This window comes from Sciurus carolinensis, chromosome 13, assembly GCF_902686445.1.
Source record: "Sciurus carolinensis chromosome 13, mSciCar1.2, whole genome shotgun sequence".
Classification (NCBI taxonomy): domain Eukaryota; kingdom Metazoa; phylum Chordata; class Mammalia; order Rodentia; family Sciuridae; genus Sciurus; species Sciurus carolinensis.
This window is the reverse complement of record NC_062225.1, coordinates 13,717,020-13,735,419: the sequence shown is the minus strand read 5'-3', so window position 1 is coordinate 13,735,419 and position 18,400 is coordinate 13,717,020. Positions and strand designations below refer to the sequence as shown.

The window sequence follows — 18,400 nt, the reverse complement described above, 5'->3', positions numbered from 1 at the left end:
ACCTGAGAACTGTTTTCGGTTTTTAAATACCTGATTCATAATCCCTAGGGTTGGATCCAGGAACTACTATGCAAATGGACTCTGAGGGTTTCTACAGCTTCAATAGGCCAAGAATGAGCATCCCACTGGCTAAGTAAAAAGTAGTGCAGCAAGCAGTTTTGTAAATGAATATTTCTTGAAAAGATTTTCTCGAAATCTTATTAAACTAACCATGTAAAGTGGCTCATTTGAAATGTTCCTTTTCTGCAAAAAGAAATGTAAGGCCGGGAATTAATTCTGGTTATGAGAAATGTGTCGCGTCTTTATTGCATTTGCCATAATTTTAATACTGATGTTATATTGAGAAAACTAGCATCTAAGACGCATTTCACAAAAAACAAGGTAACGTCGGGCGCCAAACCTTGCGCTGGAGACTTGGAAAGTGCCGGCCTGCGCACGCAGATGCGCAGAAGTCTAGTCCTGTACAGGTTGCCAGGCTGAAGACCCGGCAAAGGGCCGAGCCCCGCCTCGCCGCGCCAGCCCCGCCCTCCCTCAGGCCCCGCCTCAACTTCCGTCCGTGTCGCCCTGCCCACCCGGCTTCTCCGGAAGCTCTGCTTGGCCCAACTCCAGGCTTCGCCTTCGCTGGGCGCTTGGCCCTCTTCCTCGCGGCCATCCAGCTTCCGCGGCGCGTTTTGTTTGCGACGCTGTCGTGTAACAGCACGCTTTACGGCCGCGGGGACGGAGCGAGCCGGCGCCAGGGCCACTCGGGCCGGGAAGCGGGGAAGGCGAGCGAGGTTGATGCCCGGCGGCGGGGCGAGCGCGGCGTCTGGCCGGCTTCTCACCGCCGCGGAGCAAAGGGGAGCCCGGGAAGCATCGGCGTTCAGGAGCGGCCCGGGGGGCTCCGGCGGCGGCGGCGGCAGCAGCAGTAGCAGCAGCAGCAGCAGCAGCAGCAGAGGCGGAGCAGGCGGCCCTGGGCCGGGCAGCGGAGGCCCGGGCGGCCCCGCGGGCAGGATGAGCCTGACCCCGAAGGAGCTCTCCAGCCTGCTGAGCATCATCTCGGAGGAGGCGGGCGGCGGCAGCACCTTCGAGGGCCTGTCCACCGCCTTCCACCACTACTTCAGCAAGGCCGACCACTTCCGCCTGGGCTCGGTGTTGGTGATGCTGCTGCAGCAGCCAGACCTGCTGCCCAGCGCGGCGCAGCGCCTCACGGCGCTCTACCTGCTCTGGGAGATGTACCGCACCGAGCCGCTCGCCGCCAACCCCTTCGCCGCCAGCTTCGCGCATCTACTCAACCCAGCGCCGCCCGCCCGCGGGGGCCAGGAGCCCGACCGGCCACCGCTCTCAGGTACTTCCCGGAGCCGGGTGTGCGGTGCGGAGAGGTGGACTGAGCAGCTTCCCACCTGCGCTCCCAGAGCCCACTCCGAGGGAAATAAAGCCCCCTTTGGAAATGATCAACCCCCAGCTACTAGAGTAGGGAATTCAGGAGGTAGCTGAATTACAAATTCATTACGAATTCATGGCACCGAGAATTATTCGTCCCAGTTGTACAGGCCATCAAGTCATTCAGGTCCTTGTAGGGCTAATTGTTTTAGTTTCTTAAATAAGGTTTCTCTTTCTAAATCCCATCTGGAGTGTGTAAAGTTAAACCAGTAGTGACACACTGGATCTGCCCCCATTTCTAAGTCTCAAAGGAGTAAACAAATTGATATTTAAGAACCCGAGAAAGTTGTCAGGCGAAAATACACATTAAACAGCGTATAAGGACCTTACAGCTGCTTTCTTTGGACTGCTGTGATGTGATGGGGGCAGAGAATAGAAGTTTGTCTCAAGTTCATGAACTGTCTTACAAAACGCATGTGTCCATTATGTAGAAAGTATGCTTGTGCAGCATTGGTTAGATCAGATGTAGGTTAGGTGCCAGGCTGCATTTTTAAATTTCTGTGGTGCAGGGGATCAAACCCAAGGCCTTATCCAATCTAAGGAAGCAAGGTGTTAATGCCTGCAGCCTCTCTGAATCTAAAACATTTTTGGTTGCCTTCCTGCACTACCCTTATCTAAGAAGGGCAGCCTTTGCATTCAGGAAGTTTGTGACTGCCCAGAAAGTGAATGCCACCCTAGAGTGCTATCCTGGGGAATGGGAGCGTTGTGGGATTTAGGTCAGAGACCCTTTGAATTCTGAAGGGTGGGTTATGTCAAACTCCATCATCATGTCTCAAATACAGTGAGTCTAAACATATACCTCCTTCATACACTGCACTGTAAACACATTTGAGGGGAGGGGAGGCAGGTACCAGGGAAGGAGTCTCTGGGATGTAATCTCTGTGCCCCAGTTTTCTCACCTATAAAATGCAGATAATTCCTTGCCGGTAGAGTTGTTATGAAGAATAAAAGTACCTATGAAAAGTATTACTTGTTATTGTCACCAATATATTTTTTTGAGATGGATTTCAAACTCTTTCTACCCCAGCATCCTCAGTAGCTGGATCACAGATGTGCACTACAGCACTCACCTATTGTTACCATTATTCAAATAGGTAGGGATGATGCTTAAATTATACAGAAGAGGAAATGTTATTGCCAGAGCTCCAATCTTAGTGCTTGTCTTGTACATACAGGGTGAGCGTCCAATGGGCATATTTTTTAAAAACTTATCAAATGATTCTGAGTTAGGATACAGGATGTATTTGGAAGTAAGAAAGATGGCTTCCCAAACAACAAATTTGCAGTCTGGTTGGGAGAACATAAACATAGTCAATAACAGCACAGTAAGGGCTGTACTACGGGTCAAATAAAAAATACAGGTAACACAGAGGAACAAACTTTGGAGCTGGAAAGATTCCCAGAGGAAGTGATATTTTTGCTGGACATTGATTAGGGATGCAGGTAAAAGGGAAGAATGTGACATTGCAGGTATTGTTAAAAGAATTGGGTCTATTCAGAGAAGCTGAGAGATTTTGTCTGCCTGGAGTAGATTACAGGAATGGAAAGGGAATCAGGTGAGATTAGGAAGATGCGTGGTGACTAGATTATAAGTGTCTTATGCTGTAGATGTTTGGGGTTAATTTTATGCGAACTGGTCAAGTATTATGTTTAGATTTGTATTCTAGAAATAGAACTAAATGGCAAGGTGGGCATGAATGGTGGATTGGCAGGGGCCAAAACTGGGATAGTGCAAGGTTGACTGAAGCCAACGAAGAAGAAAATTATAAAAAATTGGGAGCTGAGGAAATCAGGCAGTCTGTCCTGTAGTCCATGCAAGAGAGGAGTGGGACTGGAGCTGAGGGAATGCAGTCTGGGGAGATTGCTAGATATCAATAACTTGATAGATGAAGCTTGGTGAGCAGTTTGGGACAAAAGGGAACATTCAGCCTTATGAGGATGGTAACATTGCACTGTGGTGTACTGAAGAATCTCTTCAGCTTATACACAGTCACTGCCTTAGAAAGCGCTTGGGAACATTATAGTTTATATATTTGTTTTCGTTTGCATGTATAAGCTTTAGCCTTTGCAAGAATTGAGGCACTTAGAAAAGCAAAGTTCTTAAATAGTTACAGAAATCTTAAGTTTCACTAATAGTGCCACAGATCATAGATTACAAGTGAATTAATTACAGAGTTCACAAAGATACATATTTTATTAACCAAAACTCAATTATAATTTAGTTTATAAAAATGTGTGGGTTGCAGTGACAAGTAACAGATGCTAATTTTACTGAATTTGAGTTACTTTTTAAAAGTACCCATCAGAGATATCATTATACATTTTTGTTTACAGGATTTTTACCTCCTATAACTCCACCAGAAAAGTTTTTTCTTTCCCAGCTCATGCTGGCACCCCCAAGGGAACTCTTCAAAAAGACTCCTCGCCAGATTGCATTGATGGATGTTGGAAACATGGGCCAGTCTGTGGACATTAGCGGGCTTCAGTTAGCCTTGGCTGGTAAGGAAGAATCAGTGATTTGAACATTCTTGTCTGTTTTTGAGATATTCTACTTGAAACAAAGGTCTTTGTACCTTCATTGTGCTAAGGGTTAGTTCTCTTTTCATTTTAAAGTGGTTTCAGTACTGGATTCTAAATATATGCCTTTTTTTTATCTACCCACCTCCCTCAGTGTTCCCCCTCCCCAGAAAGAAGTAAGCACACCTTGTTGTTTTGGAACTAGCTACACGGATCATCTCTGCAGAGTCTCGAAGTAGAGATGTTATTCAGTAGGATCTATAGACCAAAGGTGTGTTTGTGGATGATGTAGGGTGTGTTTTTCTTTGTAGTACTAGGGGTTGAACCCAGGGGCGCTCTATGACTGAGCTACGTCCCCCGTTCTTTTTAAGTTTTATTTTGAGACAGTCTCACTAAGTTGCTTAGGTGGACCTCAAACATGCAACCTCCTGCTTCAACCTCCCTAGTAGCAGGGATTACAGGTATGCATATGCCACCACACCCAGCAGTTTGCTTTCTTAACTTAAAAAAAAAAAAAGCAGACAAGTTACACAAAGAGATTTACCCTTTAAGAAGACAGTGTTCGTTAAACAAATTTTATTAAAAACTCACCACTAATTAGTTTACAAGTTGCCAATTGAACATTTTTTTAATTGTCTGTTTTCTAATAACTTTTGTACTTGTTTGATTTGGATTAAAAAAATTGCATCAGGATAATTTTATTAGCATTTTTCTTATTTAATGGACAATCGGGTCATGTCTTAAGGCATTTTTTCATGGATCTCTGGTCATTTTTCCTTTGCTTGGTGGCCTTTTATTGACTTTTGAAGCTCTTTAATCAGGAAGATAAAGAGCTATTAAAAGCTGTGTTTTTAAAATGACAAAGTTTGAAATACAAAACATGCATTTGCATTTCAAGGAATTGTAATAAAGTCAACCTGAAGCAGTTGCCTATGGGTTAAGAAATTGAATACCACTGGCATGGTGGTACATGCCTGTGGTCCCAGCTACTCCAGAGGTTGAGACAGAAAGATCTCTGGAGCCTATGAGTTCAAGACTAGCCTGGGCAATATAGTGAGACTCCACCTGAAATTAAAACAAAAAAGTAAATATTTTCAGGATCTGGTAGCTCCCTGTGTTTCTCCTGATTGCCTCCATCAGTCACTAACCCAACTTTTGTGATAATCATTTTCAGTTTGCCTTCCCTATAGTGTATGCCTGTAGTTTTGCTTGCATGCCCTTCAACTTGCCATGTGTGGAATCATACTGTATTTATTCTTTTGTACCTTCCTTCAGTTGAATGTTGAGGTAAATCCACATTGATGGCACATAGCTACTGTGGTTGCTTTTTATTATTGTGGTAAAAGTGTATAGGGAATACCATGTTCTTGATGGACACAGTAGGACTGGTAGCATTCTTGAACATTCTTCTGGGGCACATGTCAAAGTGTCCCTTCTAGGTGGAAAGATTTGTATGTGTAAAACTTTACTAGGTAATGTCAAATAATTTTCCAAAGTCCTATGCCATTTTTCATTCCCAGTGGTAGCAAATGAGTTATTTTATTTCCTCCTTCATGTTTGATGATGTCAGGTTTGATACTTTTTTCCATTCTGGGAGGTGTCTAATAGTATTTTGTGTGTTTTGACTGAACCTTCCCTGGTCCTTAACATCTTTTCAGCTGTTTATTGGCCATGCTTTTTAAAATACTCTATTTTTTCCTATTGGGTTATCTTTTTTTTTTTTGGTACCAGGGATCTGAACCTAGTGGCACTTTACCACTAAGCGACAATCCCAGCCTTTTTTTTCTATTTTATTTGGAGACAGGGTCTCATTGAGTTGCTTAGGGCCTTGCTAAGTTGTTGAGGCTGGCTTTGAATTTGCAATCCTCCTGCCTCAGCCTCCCAAACTGCTGGAATTTCAGTTATGTGCCACCATGCCCAGCTGGGTTATCTTTTAAAATTGAAATGTAGGAGTTAAGTATATTTGTGTAAATATATATACACACACATACTCTGGCCCTTTGTTTTTTTGTGTTGTAAAAAGTAAGCAGCTTTTCCCCTTAGTAGCGTGTCTTTTCACTCTTACTTGTGGTGTCCTTAATTTTCAAACATCTCCCATTTTAATCTCTTTCAGAACGCCAGTCTGAATTGCCAACCCAAAGTAAAGCCAGCTTCCCTAGTATTCTCAGTGACCCAGACCCGGATTCTTCTAATTCTGGATTTGACAGCTCAGTTGCCTCCCGGATCACAGAATCTTTAGTCAGTGGACCAAAACCACCTATTGAAAGTAGGTATATAGAGATTAATTTTACACCCTTGGTTTTATCAGCATCCACTGAAACTTTTAATGTTATTGAAATATCTTGTTATTTTCATTACTACTTAAACTTTAAGTAGTAATACAGAACTTCTAGGGAAGTGTCCATAGAGAACTCAGTGAAAATTAGTTTCTTCTTTAAAAAAGTTACAACTTGACTTATACATATACCTGAATATGGAAATTCTGATTTTACTGAAATTAGTCTATTTTTATTATTACTTATTAGTTTTATAACTTCTTTAGTAATCTTATCAATGCCATTACCTTAGCACTTTGAAGTTTTACTGATTTTACAGCTCTTAATTTACTTTAATTCAAAGGAAGCACTTACAAAATTCGAAGTAATATAGCTGCACCTTTTGGTTTTACAGGCTTCCATGTTTGAATAATGAAGGCATGCTTTCTGCATCGGGATAAGAACATTTTCTCCAGATTATAGTGTCACCATTAGTTTGAAACTTACACTGACTTTTCATACCATTTGGTTTACAGTGTATCTTTGGCATAAGTGGGTTTAATATTTGAAGTTTCATCTAGTCACAAGTGAGCCTGAAGATCCATGGCACATAATGGTTTGTTTAGTATTTACTCAGGCACAGCTTTGAATTGCATGAACCTTCAGGAAGGTATGTGAAGAGCACATCACTCATGATAAGTGAGTCTGGCCACACACTGGGCATTCCCTCCTCACATAAGTAGCACTTCTCATGAAGTGTTAGACTGTTTCTTTTCATGAGTGTCTGAGGAGGGATTCAGGTGCCAGTCCTTGGGCTGCAAGCATTGGAACAGTGGAGATGTTTAAGTGTCATTTTGTAGCCAGAAAATAGTCATTTGCAACAAACTGGACAGTATAATCTCCAGTTTGATAGGGACTAGGATCCATATGAGAATAAGCCACCTTTTGGCCTGTGTGAAAACTAAAGTGAGGTGTGACAGTGGTTCACCAGAAATGTAGCCAGAGTTTATTTTAGTCAGTGTATAACGTACAGGTCAACCTTGTTTTATGAAATAGTTGAATATAATCATTTCATTTTCTTGTTTTGTTTTATGAAATGGATATGGTATTTGTGAATTTGAGGATTCATGAAAGACTCCAGATTTGAAAATTTCAACCAGTACTTTTTCTGTTCTGTCATCTCACCATACATAATTTGTCACTTGAGAGTTATAAGATGTAAATCTAAAACTCACACAAATCAGCGATCCTTGAACAGATTATTAGTAGCAATCAAGAAGAGAATGAGTGAAGAAGAATAGTATTTCATCTTTCCATTAAAAGATTTACCATTCTAACAGTTGTGTCCTTTTGCACTTGAACGGTGGTCATATGCAAATTAAAAGTGCCACCCACAGCCCTGCTTTCCTCTCCCATCCTTCAGAAAGTAATAGGTTTGTCTTTGGCATCATGTTGTTATATTGTTTTTTCATGCTCTTTTTTGTATTCTGAATGAAACCTGACTTTCTGAATCATTCCTGCTTCTGATTTTGAAGTGTGAGAGTTTTATCATGCTATTGTTAAAAGAGGCATTTGTGTACTTCATTAAGTAAAGTTTATTTGTGGTGTATGATAAATGTCATTCAAATATCACTACTCTCATTACAGGCCATTTTCGGCCAGAATTCATTCGTCCACCACCTCCACTCCACATTTGTGAGGATGAACTGGCTTGGCTCAATCCTACGGAGCCTGACCATACGATCCAGTGGGATAAGTCCATGTGTGTTAAGAATAGCACTGGTGTGGAGATCAAGCGAATTATGGCCAAAGCCTTCAAAAGCCCCTTATCTTCTCCCCAACAAACACAGGTATGTGTATCCCACATTTTAGCTTTAATCCATATGAGTTTGTTTTTCATAAGGTGATAATTAAGCAGCACACTAAAATTGAAACATGAGTTAGCAGTAAGAAATCTCAAAAAGTTTTTGGATCTCCGAAGCTTTGTTTTGCCCTTACACTTCTGATCATTTTGCTCTGGTAGGGCAAGAGGTCTGGTGACTGAAAATGTTTTGACCTAATGATCAGTTTGTTTCTGGCAGAGGTAAGGTAGGAGGGGCCTCACTCTTTGGCACACTCCTCCTGCTGTGTAGCAGCTGTCCATTTTATATACATCATTGCATTAAAACTGAACTGTAGCTCTTCTAAGTGAAGTGATTACATTTACCTCTGAGGGTAAGTGGAATTATTAACAGCTGGTAAGAGGGAGAAGCGGTCCAGGGAAGATGCACTAGCCCCCAGCACACAACTCCCTGGTGGTAGATTAGAAATTAAAAATGCTGCTTGCTGTCCATGGGCAAGATAAGATGGCTATGCTCTGGGGAAAGACAGGGACATCCTTGTGGGAGGTTTCTCTGTGGTGAATTTTGTTCAGTTTGCACACTTTTAAGTTAGAACTAGTAGAGAGATACTGATGTCTCCAATTCAGTCCCTCACCAAAGTATTATTTTCATAGTCAAAATAATTAAGAGTTGCTTGTAGTTCCTTTTGTGTAGACCAGCCTGAAACACAGTCCACTGGGTAACATACAATTAGACAGGGAAAAGAGCATAGAAAATTGCAAGGAAAAAGTGCTTATTTGGCCAGTGCTGAGATGGAACCCAGGACCTTAAATGTGCTTGGCAGACACCTTACACTTGAGCTGTGTTCCCAGGCCTGAAAACAAGGTTTTTGAGGATACTTCCTGGAATTGCTGATGTGGGTGGAACTTGCAGTGCATCCTGCTCCCCTCCTTGGGTATTTCTGTTCTCCATCTGGGTGGGGTAGGATACAGTGGAGCAGGCATTATTTCTGATGTTCATTAATTCTCTGTGGTTTGTGCTTTTTGGAGAACTAATTGGTAATTAAGATTGTTTCTGAGCAGGGTGCAGTGGCACACACCTGTTACCCCAGCTACTCAGAAGGCTGAAGCAGGAGGCTCACAAGTTTAAGGCCAGTCTGGGCAACTTAGCAACACTCTGTCTCAAAATAAAAAGGGTTGGGCATGTACTCAGTGGTAAAGTGTCCCTGCACTCAATCCCCTGTACTGCAAGGAAAAAAAAATTGGTTTTGCTTATAACAGATGACAGAAAAAAATCTACAAAGGACTTAAGGATGATATGACAATATCATTGCCGACCAGACAATATTGAGTCTGCTTTCCTGTCTAGGAGGCATCATGAGCAGATTTACAAATTGTCTTCAATGTTTGTATTTTAGTATCCTCAGAGTTTAAATCTAAATTTTAAAATGTTAAGACATAATGACCATGGGTTTAAGGGAAGAAATTTATGAAATTGATGAACATGATTTTTACACTTTGTGTGTAAAATATTTGCTTTTGTATGAAGGGAAAAAATTTCCAGTTTGACTTAAAAACCTCTATTTTTTCCTTAGCTCCTTGGTGAATTGGAAAAAGACCCCAAACTTGTTTATCATATTGGCCTCACTCCAGCCAAACTTCCAGACTTAGTGGAAAACAACCCTCTAGTTGCAATAGAAATGTTGCTGAAATTAATGCAGTCAAGCCAGATTACTGAGTATTTTTCTGTCCTGGTCAATATGGACATGTCCTTACATTCAATGGAAGTTGTGAATCGGTAAGTTTTATATTTGATCTTATATGTGGGTTTATAAATGATTAAACAGCCAGAGAGAGAAGCTGTTACAAAAAGCTGTATAATGTTGTTCCCCCGATATTGTTAGCCCAAGATAACCCACAACAGAAATAATCTGAGCCTCAGTGTTTACTGCATGTGAATTTAGCATCCATTAGTAAGAAATCTGAGGGTAGGATTTCAACATATTTCATGTTAATAGAAGTGTAAATTAAATATAAATCATTTAAACTTACTTCCCTATCATCTATTACCCTTATGTAAATATAGATCTTAGGGGTTTTTTCTTGGAAACTAACAGCTGCAGTATGGAAAATTCCTTAAGAGCTGAAAGAGCCCCACTGGCTGCTCTGAAAAGCCATCTTTGCATCGTCCTGGGCCTAGCTCCCTGCTTGTGAAACCACCTCCGCCACACGCCTCCTCCAACCACGGACTCTGCAGCATTATTGCCAGAGTCCCTGAACTCTAGTTTCCTTTTTAACCCACGGCATTGGATCACTGGTGTGCGCCACTGTGTCAGACACCAGCCTTGGACACTTGCTCCAATATCACCACTGAGGACTTGAAGAAGTAAGTTGTGGCAGAGGTAGAAAGTGGAAGACTCCCTGCAAATGGGAATGCTAATGAGGAAAATGGGGAGCAGGAGGATGACCATAAGGTAGAGGAAGAAGAGGAAGAGGGTGGTGAAGAAGAGGAGGAAGGTGATGGTGAAGAAGAGGCTGGGATGAAGATGAGGAGTCTGAGGCAGCTACGGGCAAACGGGCAGCTGAAGATGATGAGGATGATGATGTTGGTACCAAGAAGCAGAAGACCAATGAGAATAAGCAGACAGCAAAAAAGGAAAAGTTCAACTAAAAATAAAAGCTGCCTGACCTATTCATCCTCCACTTCCCACCTCAGTCTAAACGTGGCCACCTTCAAGTAGACAGGCCCCATCCCACCCCTGTACACAGTGCCACCCAGAAAATATGTGCTCTCCACCACCCAACCAGAACCACAGCATGAATTTGCAACAGGGGAAGAAAAAGAACCAAAACGTACAAGGCCCTGCTTTTTTTCTTAAAAGTACTTTAAAAATGGAAAATTTGTTTCTATTTTTGTACATATTGTTAGGGTCAGCCATTTTTAATGATCTTGGATGACCAAACCAGCCTTTCAAGTGGTTCTCTGTCCTACTTAAGATTTTACTTGTGGTAATTTCATGGGAGGAAAAAGCCTTGTGAAAAAAGCAAAAACAAAAAGTCTACGAGCATTCCAGTAACTTTTTATGTGTATGTACTTTAGCTGTATTGTTAAGTAGCTGGTTTGTTTAAGATGGTTAAAAAGGCCACAGATAAAAAGGTTTTTTTTTCTTTTCCTTTCTTTTTCACCTGTGAAGTCGCTGTTTATTTTTTTAGCCTATGTATGTGTGGAATAATGTCGTCTAACAATAAACCAGAATTTTATTTTGAAGGAAAAAAAAAGCTGAGCGAATTCTAGGCATGCCATCATGGAGAGTCCCTGTGCCCTTCTCTCAGCTTTCTTATCCTGTTGTTAGTGACCATCAGGGAAACGATGTATGCCCTTCTAGATGTAATTTTTTAATCTTATTTTCTTTACCAGTATATTTTAGGTAAATTATGAATTAAATGACCTTAAGGAGGTTGACTTGGGAATCTACTGTTTTATCAAGTTGTTTACATCAAGGGTGGCAGTAAGTCCTGGTTCACTAGAGACAGTACCAGGTTAGGCTTAATAGTCTGAGCTCCCTTTCATGTGGTATCTTGTTTGGATGACAAATTATATGGTCCTTCTGCTCTGGGGGAAATCCATCCTGAGTGCTAGGCAACTAAATCTAGAGCACATTTGGAACACCTTTTTGTAAGAGGAGACTTTAAAAACTGAAATTAAACTAATGAATGTGTCCTAAGTTGGAGATTGTTTTAAACTTACTTGAACTAAAAAATATGTTGATAAACTGGTGGCAGCTGAGCAAACATGAGTCTATGCATGGGGAGTGCCCTTTGAGGGACAAGAGAGGAAGAGAAGAACGAGGTTTCCAAACTAACTTACCATTGGCAAAACCAGGTAGCTGCTTGTTGACAAAGTCCTGCTCTATTTCCGCCTCCCTTGTCCAAGCCTCTTCATGAAGTCAAGACTCACTCTTTATTCAGTGGTTGAATGGTCTTTTGGTCTGTGCTGTGTTTGTGTTCACAGTATTCTTGTAGCAGTTAGTGTCTTTACCAGACATTTGGCCCTTAGTCCAAGAATAACTGTGTCTTGTTATCGATTGATTCTATCTCCCTCATGTCTTGGAATTTCAAGGACAAGGTCCCGTTTTTGTTTTCCCCCCAGCACCTACCATAATGCAAATGCATTACTCTTGAGCATGGAACACACTTGTTATTGACAAAAATCTCAACTGAGTATAGGGGCTGGGGTACTTGTTTCCTTGAAGCATTAGTTCATTGGGGCCCTCAGGAAAGAAGTTTCAAGGTCAGATAAGTGTAGAAGGTATTAATCTTATTTTGGAAATTTGTACTTTAGTTAGCCTAGCAAAGACTTTGCAATAACAAACCCTAACATGACCCAGGGTTTCCCAGATGAACTAAGCTGAAAATGGAATTCTCATCCCCCACCCCATTTTTATTTCTTTTTTAAACATTCCACACAATACTTCAAATACTGGCCTTGGCCTTTAAGACTGCAGAATCAGATTCTGGGTCCATGACATGCTCTTGTTATATCACAGCCAGCTCTTCCCTGCCATATTTCCCAACATGCTGTGCTAATAATGCCAAGTTCCTAGCCTCTGTGCTGCTTATCTAATCAACTTTGAGGAAGGCTTCTCTCAGGTTTAAGTCACTTGCCCTTTTGTGCCTTTTTCCGGATTTTTTTACTTAGCCCTTATTTTAGCATTTAGTCATATGTTGAAATGTTTACGTACAGATCTACACTTCTCAGACACACTACCTCTTGGCAGTTTAGGTAATAGAGCTTCCCTGAGTGTTAAATGAACACAGTAAATGCTCAGGTTGTTGGTGCTTGTGATAGAAGAGACTTAGATTCAACCAAGAATACTTGGGAACATTATGCTTGAATAAATCATTAATGATTAATTGCATTGTATAATTCTAAGTATATACTTAAAAACAGAAGTGTCAAAAACCAGTGGCTGTGGTTCTTGTGTTTATTTGCTGAAGAATACTTAAAACTGAAAAACTGGATCATGGTATCAGAAATTTTCACCACAGGAAACTGTATTTTATAGTTTTTTTTTTTTTTTTTTTTTTTTAAATGGGTATTAGATCCAAGGGTCCTTCACTGCTAAGCTACATTCCCCAGCTTTTTATTTTTGTCATTTTAAGACAGGGTCTAAGTTGCTTAGGGTAGCAGTAGTTTGCTTAGGCTGGCTTTGAACTTGTAATCCTCCTGCCTCAGCCTCCCTTAGCCACTGGGATTACAGGCATGCACCACTATACCTAGCTGGTTAACAATACCTTTTGATGTTAGCAAATAAAATAACAGCCCATATTTTCTTTTATGAAACAGACTGACTACAGCTGTTGATCTACCTCCTGAGTTTATTCATCTTTATATATCAAATTGCATCTCTACTTGTGAACAAATTAAGGATAAATATATGCAGGTGAGTAAGGGAAATTCTTATAATTTTATAAATAACTACTAAGAGAATGGGCACACTAAAACTTTTCCTTTTTCCTCCAGAATCGTTTGGTGCGTCTTGTGTGTGTATTTCTTCAGTCCTTGATCCGTAACAAAATTATAAATGTGCAGGACTTATTTATAGAAGTGCAGGCCTTCTGTATTGAATTCAGTAGGATACGGGAAGCTGCAGGCCTATTCCGATTGCTGAAGACACTGGATACTGGAGAAACGCCTTCGGAGACCAAAATGTCAAAATAATACCTCACCAGAACTACCCAATTTGTTGTTCAACTGTATTGTGATTTAGTTTTTAAAACTGAAAACTGAGTGGATTGCTTGGTCTTACACATATAATAACACTTTATCTACTTTAAAGCAAAAGTTTTGCTTTTCCTGGATGACTTTTTCCTATAGATGAATTCTTGGTAAGAACTTGGACAGAAAATGTTCTAAGGCTCTTGCTGATGACTCCATAGGAGGAATGATTATCCCAACAAGTTATTACAAAAGTAGATGAGGTGTGTATTTTTTAAGAGAACTTTTAAGCATTACAGAACAAAGTGCTTGTTTTTGCTTCAAAGGCAAGTTACAGGCTTCTGATAAATCAGGAATCCAGTTTTCCTAAGGTTCCAATGTTAAAGTATCCAAGAGCAAAGAAATTGTGAAGAAATTGTGATACTGTCATGTGGTGAAAGATGATTGTACCTCTTAACTTCTTATTAAGGAGTCTGAACCAAGGACATGCATATAACTTGGTCATGGGAACTTTGGAGACAGAACAAGTGTTTGGAGGGCCTCTTAAAAAACATGGAAATCTTAGGAATGTTTTTTGAGGTTATAATAGCTGGTATTGTTTTTTAGGTTTTTTCACTTGTTGAGATGGTCCTCTGTTATTAGCCTAAAATGGACTTTGTTTGTTTGTTTGTTTTAAAGGAAAACAGGGCTTTGGGAGGGAGTGTCACCCCTAGGAACTGCTGTCTGGTGGGATAGATGTGTGTGAGAGATGTAAGAGCAGGGCAGTGCATGTGTCACCCCTCATGTCACTTTGGACAACAGTGCCTTCCAGTAAAGTTCTTTTTTTAATCAATTCTGTCATCTGATGCATTTTTTTACTTGAAGAAATCATGAAAAATTCCTTTTACAGAACTTCCCAAAGCATATTTACAGGGAAACGATTTGTTCAACAGGAATTGCCCTCTAATCCAAAACTTTGCAAAGCGTTAAAGAAAACCAAGCTTGATTTTTTTAAAAAATATTTTTCGTTGCAGGTGGATGTATCTTTACCTTTTCTGTGGTGATGAGAATCGAACCATTGCCTCACACATTCTAGGCAAGCACTCTACCACTGAGCCACAACCCTAGCCCCAAGCTTGTACTTTTAAAAGTACAAGTTTCACACTTAATAACATTTGAGAAAGAGTAGTCTGCCTAATTTATAACAAACTATATATTTCACTCTTATGAAAGCTTGGGAGTTGAAAATATGGTCAGAGGAATTAATGACAGCCCACATAACAGTTTAGTTGCCTTCAGATGACAAAAGATGGCAAGAACGCCAATTTCAGTGGAGGTTTCAAGATGGTGGACTAGGGGTCACTTTCTTGACTGCTCCATAGTGCAGAACCAAGAAAGTAGATAGTTTCTCAGCAAAGGTGGGTGAACAAAAAATGGGGGAAAGAGAGATTACTGGAATTTAAAACTGGACACTTGAAGCAGATCAGGGACTCAGAAGACTGAATTAATTAAGGAAGAAATTTGTAGTGCCATTGCCACAGCTGGAGACACCAGCCAGGGCAGTAGCTCAGCAAGCAAAGTGGGTGAGGAAATTAAAGGAACCTGCCTTTTTAGGAGGCCTGAGGCTTTGGGTAAAGGAGAGTCTGGAGATCAAAGACACTGCCCAGCTAAACTGAAAAGTGCTGCCCAATATCCTTGTGCTGGAAAGAGGCCACATCTCCCAGCTGTATGTAGGACACAGGAGGGAAACATTTTGCAGCTGCAATGCAGGGGCCAGCAGCTAGGTGAGCCAATTCCTGGCAAACCTGAGTTTGACCCAAAATACAGGCCTGGAAAACCCACACTGCACAACAGTGTGCCTAAGTGACCAGGAGAAAACCAAGTATGGAGAGAGGCTTACCACCAGGCCCTACACCTGCCCCTCCAATCCACCTGCTTAGAGGACCTGCTGGGAGAGCCACACCTGGCCTGGAATTTGAAAGGGCAGGGCCAGCGGAGATTGAGTTTGGAGACAGAACCCAAGACCAGGAAACGGGTCTGCAGGTGACAGGTGACATAGTGGACTAATTGGCTCTGTCACTACATGAGTGGAACCCAGGGAAGGTCACTAGGATGCAGTCTTCCAGCATGCACTGGTCAACGCCAGACCCTGGAGGTGCACTGATTTAAAACCTCCAGACCAACTGGCATCCAGTGAGAGCCTGGAGCCCACCTGAGCCTAAACCCCGCCTCCAGGATTAACTCTCACTCAAGCCACCCCACCTTGAGGGTGGAGCAAGCATCATCCTCCAGACAACTCCACCTAACACTGCTGAGAAGCCAAGAATCTTCTGAACTCCAACAGAAAAAATTCTTTTAACTTTTAAACAGATTTATTTTCTTTTTGATTTTCTGTGACCTTAATGGTTCATGGACGTTTATACATATTCATATTTCTTTCCTATTTCTAGCATTTTTGAAGCCAGTTATTTTTCATGAATCAGTTGAGGACTAGGATGCTTGACCAGTATATTTTAGTTTTGTATTTTTATTTGTATTAATTTCTAAATGTTTTACTTTATATGTATTTTCTCTCACCTGTTTCCCTTGTTTCTTTTATCTTCTGCTAACAGCCAATCCCTATTGTTCTTTCACTCTTCAATTTTTTACTATCTTCTCCTTCATAATCATCACATTCTATATCACTTCTGTTCTCTCCCTGTTCACTCTTTGAAATTGTAAACACTTTTTGCAAACTTACTGTTTTGTTTTTTTTTTTGCGGTGCTGGGGATTGAACCCAGGGCCTTCACTCTACCAACTGAGCTATCTCCCCAGCCCCAAACTTACTGTTTTTATTGTAGGCAAAACTGCTTATTGTGACAACACTGTAGAGGTCACAGCAGGAACTATTTGGTTTAATGCTGCATATTTGCATTGGTGGTAGTCTTTAGGTAGTTTAGGTATTTAGGTTGTCGCTACATAAATAGTGAGGTACTGGAAACTTCCAGGGACACTGTAAGTCCTCAGGAATCTACTGGCTTAGATTCATACTGTTAGATGGGAAGACACACATACAACATGAAAAAGCAAGGAACAAACTGCCCCAAGCAAACCAAAATACTCCAATAACAGAATCCACTAACACCACAGTGGAAGAAATGTCAGGAGTTAAGAATGTACACAGTTAAACTGATCTGCAGGAAAAAGGACAATGTAAGAAATGAAATCAGAGAGAAAATACAGGAAGTGAAAGACCACTTCAATAAAGAGATATCTGGGGAAAAAATCCAAGCAGAAATCCTTGAAATGAAGGAATCAATAAACCAAATTAAAAATCACCAACAGACTAGACCACCTGGAAGGCAGAGTTTTAGGCAATGAAGATAAAAAAATATAATCTTGAAAATAAAGTAGACAGTGTAGAAAAGATGTTGAGACCATGAACAGAACTTCCAAGAAATATGGGACAACCTGAAAAGACCAAATTTAAGATTTACCTGGATAGATGAAGGCTCAGAGATACAAACTATTGGAATGTACACTCTTTTCAATGAAATTATATCAGAAAATTTCCCAAACCTAAAGAATGAGATGGAAAATCAAACACAGGAGGCTTATAAGACCCAAATATACATAATTACAACAGACTCACACCAAGGCACATTATTATGAAAATGCCTAACATACAGAATAAGGACAGAATTTTAAAGGCTGCTAGAGAAAAGTGATAGGTCACATTTAGAGGGAAACCAATCTGGATCTCAGCTGATTTCTTAACCCAGACCCTCAAAGGTAGGAAGTCTTGGGGGGCTGGGGTTGTGGTTCAGTGGTAGAGTGCTTGACTGGCATGTGTGAGGCACTGGGTTCTATTCTCAGCACCACATAAAAACGAATAAAACAAAGGTCTATCAACATCTTTAAAAAATTACAAAAAAAAAAAAAAAAAGAAAAGAAAAAAAGAAAAAAGGAAGTCTACTATATACCAAGCTCTGAAAGAAAACGGTTACCAGCAAAGAATACTTCACCCAGCAAAACCCTGTACAACAAAATATACTCAATATATTTCATGAAGAAGGAATAAAAAATAAAAGCAAAAACCAGCAAAGGGAGAAACACTAGAATAATCAAGGGAGAAACTAATTCAAATTAAAAACCAGAAATAAAAATGACAGTGAATAAAAATTATTTCTCAGTAACATTGAATGTAAATGGCCTAAATTCATGAATCAAAAGACGGATTGGCAAACTGGATTAAAAAAAACAAGACACAACAATATGCTGTCTCCAGAAGTGCACTAGTTTCCAAATATTTGGAATTATTCCAGATAGCTTTCTGGTGTTGATTTTTAATTTAGTTGTTGTAATTGAAGAATATGTTCAGAATAACTTAAATTCTTTCATGTTATGTTTTCATTTTCATTCATTTCAGATTATTTTCCAATTTCCCTTGTGATTTCTTCTTTAATCCATTATTACTTAAGGTGTTAATTTCTTTGTGTTTGTGGATACCTCAAATTTTCTTCTGTTAGTAATTTCTGATGTCTTATTAATTTCATCATGGGCAGAGAATGAGCTTTGTATCATTACTTATTACTTTTTCATGCTATATCTGAATCTTTAAGATATTTTAAAATCACTTTTCTCTGAGCTGTAAAGATTTTTATATTCTGAATGTTGTATTTTACTATTTGTAAATCCATATATTTTATCTG

The 18,400-nt window shown here is 40.4% G+C and overlaps 1 protein-coding gene across 1 annotated transcript; it reads left to right on the top strand.

Annotated features, from left to right (window-relative positions):
* The first annotated feature begins 687 nt into the window (after positions 1–687).
* Cnot11 (CCR4-NOT transcription complex subunit 11) lies at positions 688–16,433 on the top strand. The gene is made up of 7 exons (XM_047522901.1): positions 688–1,324; positions 3,754–3,918; positions 6,050–6,202; positions 7,839–8,041; positions 9,606–9,808; positions 13,358–13,454; positions 13,535–16,433. Exons 1-7 carry the CDS (start codon positions 778–780, stop codon positions 13,730–13,732), a joined length of 1,566 nt encoding a protein of 521 aa, XP_047378857.1. The 5' UTR covers positions 688–777; the 3' UTR covers positions 13,733–16,433.
* Positions 16,434–18,400: the final 1,967 nt, after the last annotated feature.

Excerpts from the sequence above, each read along its gene's own strand:
- Cnot11 (XM_047522901.1), top strand. The coding sequence starts at position 778 with ATGCCCGGCGGCGGGGCGAGCGCGGCGTCTGGCCGGCTTCTCACCGCC. Across the intron at positions 6,203-7,838 it reads ACCAAAACCACCTATTGAAA|GCCATTTTCGGCCAGAATTC; the intron begins GTAGGTATATAG and ends CTCTCATTACAG. Across the intron at positions 9,809-13,357 it reads TCAATGGAAGTTGTGAATCG|ACTGACTACAGCTGTTGATC; the intron begins GTAAGTTTTATA and ends TTTATGAAACAG.